General features: G+C 49.2%; 1 protein-coding gene across 5 annotated transcripts in view; it reads right to left on the bottom strand.

The window, feature by feature from the left end:
* Positions 1-3743: 3743 nt before the first annotated feature.
* Positions 3744-10299, bottom strand: part of CACNA1I (calcium voltage-gated channel subunit alpha1 I) — a 172792-nt gene continuing 166236 nt past the window's right edge. For all 5 annotated transcript variants that reach the window (XM_056798972.1, XM_056798973.1, XM_056798974.1 and 2 more), the window contains one exon: positions 3744-9850. In XM_056798972.1, the coding sequence (XP_056654950.1) occupies positions 9098-9850 (753 nt within the window). In that variant the 3' untranslated portion in view covers positions 3744-9097. The remainder of the gene's footprint in view (positions 9851-10299) is intronic.

The following is a 10299-nucleotide window of genomic DNA, read 5'->3' as shown; positions in this document are numbered from 1 at the left end:
TCATGGTGTTTTTTTTCAGTTTCAGGTGCCAACGGTGATCCCCACAGGACCTGAGTTCAAGACATGGCAATCTTGCCAGAATTTGCAGCTGGTCTAGTGCAAGAAGCCCCAAGAAGTCAGGTTGCAAGCCAGCTTGCCTGGGACTTGAGCCTCATGAGGGTTTTAGACTTGGACCTGACCCTGTGCTCTCGGAGACCCAAAGGTGATCTCCTTCCCCTGAGGAGGTGAAAGAGGTAAGGACAATCACACCTCTTAGGTGTTGGGGAAATAATTGAGTACATTTGTGATTATACCTTCTGAAACGATTATTTCTGTGTAGAAGGTTCCATGTTTACATTTGCTCTTTCAGACCAAGATGGCACCTTGTGGGGTTTATTGGCAGGAGAGCTGGCTGTCCCATCAGAGGACCAGCTCTTCCCCTTATTGTCTGTGTATCCTCAAGCAAGTCACTTTGCCTCCATCTGCCTCCATTTCCTTATCTGTAAAATGGGAATAATAGTGCTATATCCCAGCGTTATTGTGAGACTCAAGAGAGATAATAAATGTAAAGCATTTGATAAATGTGAATTGTAATGTACCATATACTTGCTAGCTACTATTACATCTAATAGCTTTATTGGGCACATGACCAACCTGAGGACTAAAGAGGAAAGATGACTTGTCCTAGGTCACACAGCAAGTCAGCAGGTGGGATCCAACTAGAATCCAAACCAGGGCTCTTTGCCAGAGGTCAGGTTGGCATTCCTTCCATGAAACTTTGCTTTGAGGTGGGAGGTGGGGGGCAAGCATCTGCCCCAGAACATGCTGGGTTAAAAGGAAACGGAATGTAGTAGCCCCAGCCTTCAGCTAGAGAGAGTGAGTCATAGGTACCAGGTGCAGGGAAAGAGAGCAATGCTCCCCTAACCCCTTCTAACCACAGGAAGCTGGACCTAAAAGGCAGTGGTGGGGAACTCTGTGCACCACTGAAATCCCCAACCAGACTTGCTGCTTGGCATGGGTGGTTTCCTTGAAAGGTGGTTGAGAGAACTCCTATTCTTACCTCCCTACTCCTGCTTACTGATTTGGGATTCCCAAAAACTACTCCCTACTCAAGCCCGGACCTCTTCTGCCCAGAGTTCTGTTTCTTAGTGAGAAACTTAGGAAAGGACAATTACCCCTCTGCTCCACCCCCTGCCTTTTTTATATCCCTACTGCCACCCCTGGCCCCTGCCTGGCCTCTAGGGAGATTCCTAATTGCTCTGGCCTCAGAGTAAGTGTCTGCCTGCTTTCTCCTGCCCCAGGGCACCATGGGATAGTCACAGAATCTCGCAGCTGGCAGAAACTTCGATGGGCATCTAGAGAGTAGGGGCCATGTCTTTTCCTTCACTGAGCTAGCCATTGCTCTATTCATCCGTCCATCTCACAAGGTTTTATTAAGCTCCTGCCATACGTAGGGCAGGGGAGAAGGTACAGAGATAAGAGACCTGGTCTCTGCCCTCATGATGTGCTTAGTTTAGAAAACAAATTAGAATATGATTTGTGGTAAGGAAAAATATAAGGAAATATGGGAGGTCAGTCCTCCAAGGTGTCAGGAAGCCTTGGGCTCAGCCCTTGCCTCTGATAAAGATTGGCTGCACCATTGAACCTCCAAATGTTGGAGACAACCGAAGAGGTTCCAGTCTGAAATGCTGAAGGATGTTTCCTCCACCCAGATCCACTCCAAGAACAAAAACCAAGACCTCTATGTGCCTCTGAGGCAATTGGACCCAACAGCAGCCACAGTCTAACATTGTCATACTTTATGATTGTTTTAAACCCTTCCCTCCCTTCCATCTTGGAATCAATTGTTGGTTTGAAAGGCTCAAGAGTGGGAAGGGCAATGCAGTGTGGGTTAAGTAATTTGCCCAAGGTCACATAGCAAGGAAGTGTCCAAGGTCAGATTTGAACCCAAAACTTCCTGTCTCTGGGCCTGGCTCTCTATCCACTGAGCCATCAAGCTGTCCCATTTCCATAGTGTTTTAAGGTTTGCGAACCATTTCACATATGTTATCTCATCTACCCCCTCATGAGGACCCTATTATTATCTCCACTGTGCCCAGGAGGAACCTGAGGCCCAAAGAGGTGAAGTAATTTGCCCAGGGTCACATAGCTAGTAAGTAGTAGATATAGGATCTAAGCCCAGATTTTCCTGACTCCAAGTCCACTGCCCTGCATTGCCTCCGCCATAAGATTCTGGAGGCGGGAAGACCAAGGTTAAATCCTGCTTCAGACACTGACTATCCAGGTGATCTTGGGTAAGTCTCTTTAACCTCATCATGCCTCCGTTTCCTCATCTGTAAAATGAGTGTGATGATCAAAGCTCCTACCTTACCATATTGTGGTGAGGAGCAAATGAGACCATGTCTGCCTTACAGAAAAATTAAGGACAGACAAGACCATGGGCCCAGGAAATAATCACTCCCAGGGCAATGGGAACCCTCACAGAGGAGACCTCACCCCAGGACAGGCCTGAGTCTAAAGAAGGGTGAGAGCCCCACGTGGTGCTCATCAAGGTCACTGTGGGACCTTGAATAAATCATTCCCTTCTCAGGTCCTTCCCCCAGAGAAGGAGGGGGTTGAACTGGCTGAGCTGTCGGGCTCCTCCTAATACTAACAGCTCATGGGGCCATCGCAGAAGAGAAAGGAGCTGTGCACACAAAACTAGCAAAGCATGAAATTAGCCCTTGTGTGAGAATGATATCCCTAATGTCAACCCCCATCTCTGGCCCCCCTTCAGAAGCTCACAATAATTTGTCTCCTTAATTACTCTCACAGCCTGGGACCAGCCTACAGGCAAGGATGGGTCAGGACCAACCCCCGAGGGCAAAGGGAGGACAAGGAGCCAACCCTGGGACATCCTCCTAGGGCTCCAAGAAGGCGGTCTGGAATCCCTTTAGGTGACTTACCTTCCTCCTCTATGCCTCACCCTTCCCAGCTCTGGTAGGACAGACTGGCCAGCCTTCTCCTACTTCATGGAGCTGGGGCACAGCTGGATGCAGAAAGCTGGGGAGAGAGCTAGGAAGGGCTCACCTTCTCCTCACCCTCCCACCCCCTTCCCAGACCTCACCATTTCCTCCTCCTCCAAACTCTCCTTGCCCTCACAGGTCCAAGGTCTAGAATGTCTCTTGGCTCACTCAGGAAACCTTCCTTGGAAGCTCTCCTGGGTTCTGACTCCTTCCTTTGCATTCTGGGAGCCTTATTCCTGTGCCACCCACATCCCAGGTTCGTCATAGACCCTCCTCATCTTTCATCCCACCTTGAGGTCAGCTGCTCCTCCTTTCCCACCTCCCAGAGTCAAACACAGATGACCAACCCCAGGATTAATGAATCAGTTCAGGCATGGCCCGAGGAGAGCTTGGATCTTAAGCCCAAACACAGGTCCAAAGCCCACCTTCCCTTTTGACTCCCAGTGGGACTTTGAGCAAACCACCTAAACTCCCTGGGACTTAGTTTCCTTTAACATGATGGGGATGGATCCCTTGGTCCCTTTGATCTAGGCTCCTCTTACAGCCTATGAAAGGAAGGCTTGTGGTGAAGTCCCCATATCCTAGAGATCAATGGCCAGGGAAGTCTTCTCCATCACAGACACTCCATCTCCCTGCTATTCTAGGCACCCATTACAGCAGGACGGGAGCTGGAAAGGAGGAGAAAGATCATCTGACTAGCTCTCCGCCCCAACCCGAGAACACGTCTTAGAGACACACAGAGAGACTTTCTGAAAGAGCTGGTTTTTTGTTTTTCTTTTTTAATTCAATACAATACTGTTGGCTGTTGGTTTTCCTACACCTTGATGGTAAGAGAACAGCAGATACTACCCATCAGCAACTAAGATTAAAATGGTCACATCATAGAAACTGTACATCCAACAGGAAATTCATTAATTAAAGAAGAAAGGGTTAGGATGGAGGGCTTTCTGGAGGAGAGAAAACTGTCCCTCCTTGTCCTCCCTGTGGCTCCCCCCACAACCCCCAGGTTTTCTGAACCTTGAAATTCCTATTATTGCACAAGACAAGGTACTATCTGAGTGTGGCATAAGCTGCTGCTCTGAAAATCCAGGAATTCCCTCCCTCCTCAATCAGAGGTCATGGCAGAGGGATGAAGAGAGTCAGGGGGTGTGGCGCAATGGGCCCTAGATGGGAAAACAAGCAGCTTCCAAAATGGATGGGTGGCAGGGAAGAGGGAGCAGAAATGAAATCAAGGGAAGTTGTTATTTAAAATTTCCTGCCTCCACTTGGGTCCTATTCTGGTATCTTGGAAGTGGCCTTGGCTCCTTGGAGTCCTTGCCAATGGAGTTCAAACCCCACTAGGTCTTTCCAAGCTGGAAAGGTTTAGAGAACAGGCGCAGAAACAGACCACATGTCTGTCTTACACAGAACTATAAATAGGAATTTTTAGACCCCAGCAAAAATTAAATTGGGGTGAGGAGTCTGGGGGAAGCTCCACCAGAAAGGGGTGGTCTGTCACTAGAGAGTCTATCCTATTCTTCTGGAGCACAGACAGTGGCCCGTGACTCCCTCTCTACACCCTTATGGGGACTTCTTGGGGTGGGAGTATATCCCACAGATGTTTGCTAGCACCCTAGAACAAAGCTCTGTTTGCCCCATCCTTGTTACAGCTCTGGGCCTCACCCATCTGCTAATAGACAAGCATTTTTTAAACACCTACTGTATGCTAGGCACTGTGCTGGGTGCCGGGGATACAAAGACAGAAAAGACTCAGTCACTAAACTCAGATTCATCACAAGGGCTTTGGCTTCTAGCAGCTCAAGTTTTTGGCTATAGCAAGTCAAGACAGAGAGTGAGGCAAAGACGTAGGTGTGGAGACTGGGACCTGCTGGAAGAATGTCCATAGTTGTGTTGGTCTTTGTCAGAAAAAGACTGTCCTAGAGGGCTGCAGAGGAGAGTTGGAGTCATCAGATGTGAAAGGAGGGGACAGCGAAGAGTAGTGTGGTACAGTGGTCCAAGCACTGAAAAGTGGAGTCAAAGGACTTTGCTTTGCTTTGCTGCTTACTACTTGCGTGTCCTTCTCCCTCTCTGGACTTCAGGCGCCTGACTTATAGAATGAGGAGATCTGGACCTGATCTTCTACCATCTCTTCTAATTCTGACTTCCTACAATCCCTGGGGCCAGAGTGGGAGTGGTTTAGAATGAATGGATTGTGCTTCTCTCAGAGCCTGGGGGACTTGGCTTAGACTGAGGCAAATGGGAAAGCCATGTTAGGAAGACATCATAGGCAGAGGGGTAGAGCATCCCACCCCAAGAGTAAGGGCCCAGATGGAGTCTTGTCCTATTCCCCACCAAAGGGCCCAGCATATGTGTACTTTTGGGTGTGCAGACCCTATATATATATATATGTGGATGTCATGCTCCACACTGCCCATTTCAGCCTTGGTCAGTCCTTCTGTCAGGTGTGCCTCTATTGGGCATTGGCCTGGACCATTGATCAAATAAGACTTTAAAACAAGTTGGGCATTTGATGGGGGATAAACGTCTATCTTAGTAAGAGTCTAATCCAATACCCCAGCCCAGCCAAATCACACATTAGTTAAGATCAGTTTGTGCCTGGGCCTCTGTTTACTCAACTGGCCGTGGCCCCTAAGATTCCCTCCAGCTCTAAATCAATGACCCTGAAGGAGTTGTATACTAGATGGCCTCTGAAATCCTTTCCAGCCCTAAAACTGTGATCTTTCTTATATGGTAAACTGGTGCATCACTTAAAAACAAAAACAAAAACATGGCAGCCGCTATAGAATGGAAGAAGGATCCCTTTCCTGAATTCCACCCAGGTCCCTGCAAAAGTTCCTTGGACCTCCTCTTTCCCTTCTGGCTTCCTCCAAAGTTAAGCCAACCACATTTCTCTCCCTCTCCTCCCCCCTAAAGTGAGAATCAGGATCAAAAGAGTCCAAGTCCTCTCTGAATGAAATCTATCCATGGTAATCTCATTCCTTGGCCCTTCTTTCAGGGACATGGAGCAGAGGTCTCCCTAAGTCAAGCTATCTATACAAGGAAGCCTTCCCTGATTTCTCTTGATCTTTCCCATGGTATTCTCTTTTGCTGTGTCCAGGACTCATCTGCCCAGGCCTGTACTTCAGGTCTATCATTTCCATGTTTATCTCCTCCCCCACCCCTCAATTCCATACTCGATGAGGGCAAGGACTTCATCTTGACTGCAATTTCTTATTTCCCCCTAATGCCACACACACACACACACACACACACACACACACACACACACAGTAGGAGCTTAATTAATGCTTGTTGAATGCCATTCATGACTCTGCAATGAAAATGACAGCTCAGAGTTATCTAGTACTTTGTGAGAGAACAGTAGTGAATTCAGAGAGGAGGTGATCCTCTCTGAGTTTGTTAACCAACTGGTATTCTGTCAGCTGAGAAACAGGGAACTTTGATCAGAAGATGTAAAAATAAAAGGCATTAATTAACCTATTAAAAAAAACTTTGCAGCCTGTAAAGAAAGGTCTACATGAATGCATAAAAGGATTTATATGTTTATAATTACATTAGGAGTCATGACCAATGACTCATTTGGGAAATGGGGCTCTTTTCTAGCTATGGCAATCCAATTAACATAAATCCTTCTCTTAGGACTGGCTCTCCATCCTGGAAGGTTCTGGGAGTAAATGCAGGTGCCAATTAACTTCCATTGAGATGACAAGGTGGGAGATGAGTAAACTGAACCACCTTCACCTCTACAGCCCAGAACACCACCTTTGTAACTCCTTGCAGGACTTGGTGGGGACACCCAGAGTGGGGTCTTGCTCTGAACCTCTTGTTTCCCTCAGAGCTATCTATTCCCTCATGTACCCTGGTAACCCCTCAGGCCTGAGTGAGCCCCACCACATCTAGTTATAGCTGGGTCTTCAGGACGGGGAAGGGATGTGAAGACCACTCTAGGACCTTGTTATTGCTTAAGTGGAACTTGACCCAATACTTTGAGAAGGGTTTGGGGAAGCTAAAGTGTCTAAGCACATGGGTGTATTATATATACGTATAATGGCATTTGGGGTTTGAACACCGGTGTTGGGCATGTGTGAGTGGTAGCACATATTTGGAAGTGAATGTCTGTGCATGTGTTTCCCCCTGAGAAATGAGAAGGTTGGACAAGATGACCACAAGGTCCCTCCCAGTTCTAAATAAAGAGCCCTCTGATCCTCTCTAGGCATGCTCAGTTCATTGGTTAGAGGGAGTTAGAAGATGGTTGAGATCTGTGACAGTGAAGGGAGGTTGCCCACTGTTCCTTGATGCCCAGTTGTGGCAGAGAGGTGACCCTACCTCCTCAAGACTAGGAAGCTTTGGCTGGTCCTCCCTGAAAGCCCAGGAGTGCCTGTTGCCTAGCTAAGTGGTATGTGAACATGTTGGTGAGGTTAGGAGAGTGCTTATTAAGAGGGAACAGGTTGAAGTTCAGAAAGACCTGGGTTCAAATCCTGCTTCTGACTCTAGCTGACCCTGAGTGAGTCACATAAAATCACTGGGCTTTAGTTTCCTCCACTGTAAAATGAGGGAGTTGGACTCACTAACCACTGAAATCCCTCTTATTTATGGAGACTCTGCCTGAGCCTGTGACTGTCTCCTAGTTATAGATCTATGTCCTATCCCTTTACTCATGTTTTGCCCTTTTTTCCATCTCTCCAAGGTCTAACTCTATTGCTTACAACACTTTGAACTGAAGAGGAGATAGAGACTGACAGATAGATGCTGAGACCTATGCTGTCCCAAAGCTCCCTTCTAGTTTGGGGAAAGGAGGTCTCCCCCCACCCCATCTGGGAAGTGATCATAGCAAGAAGCCCAGGGACAGGGACAAATATACTAAGATCTTAGGAGAGCGAGAATGGCCAGTGACCACCGGCATGACCTAAACCCTCAGCTCCAGGAGCAAGGGACACACAGGGTAAACCTTGGCCTGGAGTCATTGGTCATTCTGTCCCAGGACCTGGTGACCAAGGGTCTAGTCAGCAGACGAAGATGTCCCCCATGCCCTGCCACCCATCCATCCATCCTCATGTCCTGCTTCCTCAGAGAAGTCACAACCAGAGGGCCAGACTCTGTGAAAAAGACTCCAAAGACCCAGGTTGAGTCCAAGCTCTCATTCCTTGACCTCAGGGGAGCCAACTATCCCTTCCAAGCCTTTGGTTCCCCATCTGAAAAATAAAGGGCTTGGACTAGGTGGCTCTAAGGTGCCTGCCAGTCCTGACACTGCAGAGTTCTGGGACTTCTCCCTTTCTCTGCAGTCACAAGAAGCAGCTCTGGCTGACCCAGGGAGACACATCCATCTCCTCTCTCTTATTACTGGAAAAATGGACTTCTTCTCCCACCTTTCTTTTTACTTTTTGCTACCAAAAACAAAACAAAACAAACAAAAAAACCTATCTGCTAGTTATGGTTCTCGTGCCTTTGGGGCTCCTAAGATACAATCGAGAAGGAAAGGACAAAACCTGAACCTCTTCCAAGGCGTGTTCATGGCCCAGACTTCAGCTCGGAGGCCACGGGCTGCCCCAGATGGCCCCTGAGCAGAATGAATGTCGTGAGAGCTGCCCATATCAGGGTCCAGGCCAGGGACTGAAAACAACTCCTCCCTGCTCGTCTTCTGCTCTCGGGGTCGGATCAGATCATTTCTCAATGATTTTGTTTCTCAAACCTTCCCATCCCACCCCTCTCTATTCTTAGCACTTTCTGGAAGTCATGAGCTTTCAGTAAAAAAAATAAATAAATATATATGTCTTTGTGTGTGTATATATATATGTATATATGTATATATATACTGAGAGGGCCCGTCTGGCTCCGAGTCTGGCCAGAGGCCCCCAGCCTACAGGAGCTGCCCCTGGCTTTTCCTCCCCGACTGCCCATAATCTTTCCAGCTCAGGGGCACGTTGCTTTCAGCGTCTCATGTGCCTGAGGTAAGTGTGTTTGACACCCAGCCGGGACCCTGGTAGACACACTAGCTCACACTGGCTCACTTCAGTGGGAGTTTAGAAGGGACAGCGACAGTGTATGGCCTTCCCTCGCTGGGCACCCCCACCACAACCGCTCCTCGGCCTGCACCCCCCTGGGGCCAGAGAACCTCATCTGTTCCTCTTGGTCACCCCTTCCCCCAGCTCCACCTGGGGAGGCTGCTGTGGCTTGCGTTCTGTGGAACTCAGCCCATGAGGCTGGCCATCTGGCCCCTGGGCGTCCTCGCTGGCTGAGCGGTGGTCTTTGCAGAAGTCTGTCCCCCAGGAGGGTGTGGACAGGAAGCCCTGGGGGTCAGCTGAGTAGGGCTTTGTGCCCTCAGTCCCCAGGGGAGGCAGCGGACCCTTGGTGGAGGACAAGGGGGCCACGGTAGACAGGCTACTGGTGCTACTACACCTCTTGGCCAGCCGAAGGCCTGGGGGTGGGAGGGCAGGGGAGAAGAGGGAGGTGAGCGAGAGGCTACTGAGGGTCTCCGACTGCTCGCTGCTGTTGGTGCCTGCCCCACGGAGGCTGCTGCCCACACCCTCCTCATCTGAGGGGTCCATAGAGTCATGGTGGGTACATCCAGGGCTCGTGCTGCCCCCGCTGCTGTGGCTCCGCTGGTGGCCTCGAAGGGTTCGCAGACTGAAGAGGCCCCGGCCTCGAAGACTCCGGCGCCGAGAGGCTGGGGAGAGGGCAGCTGCCACCACAGTCCTGTGTGAGGCCCTCATGTGGGGACCTGGAAGCCCAGGGCACAAAGCTGAGGGGAGGTCCAGGGTACACTGGGGAGAGTCGCTGAGATTCAAACTGTCGTCCAGTGTGGTCTGGAGGCTGCCCACAGAGCCACTGCTCCGGCTGTCATCCAGGGATGTGTCACTCTCGGTGGTCTAAGAGAGAGAAAGTAAGAGACGGCAGGAGTGAGAGATGGAGGGCCCTTAAGGGTCTCTACTCCAACAGCCTCATTTGACACATGAGAAATGAAGTGACTTGCTTAAGGAAACAGTTTGTAGGAAAATCTAGATATGAACCCAAAGCTTCTGACTCTACCATACACCAGCAGCTTTTGAATCATTTTCTTGGGAGAGGGTCAGGGCTTAGCCAGGTAAGGAGTAATGAATCAGTTAACCCCCAAGCTGTCCCAGTGCTTCTCTCCCTAATTACTGTTCACCTAGACAAGCAAGTTCCCCTCTCTGGTCTACCTTGTCTTCATTCATCCAAATGAAAAATAAGGATTTTGAGACTCAAAACCAAACAAAAACCCAGGTTTTCTGCTAGTTCTTAATTCTAAGTATTTATCCAAGAGCACTTGGTGCCTGCCCTGAGCTAGGCACTGTGC

Source organism: Monodelphis domestica, chromosome 5 (genome assembly GCF_027887165.1).
Source record: "Monodelphis domestica isolate mMonDom1 chromosome 5, mMonDom1.pri, whole genome shotgun sequence".
Taxonomy (NCBI): Eukaryota; Metazoa; Chordata; class Mammalia; order Didelphimorphia; family Didelphidae; genus Monodelphis; species Monodelphis domestica.
The sequence above is the reverse complement of the archived record's forward strand: the minus strand, read 5'-3'. Positions and strand labels throughout refer to the sequence as shown.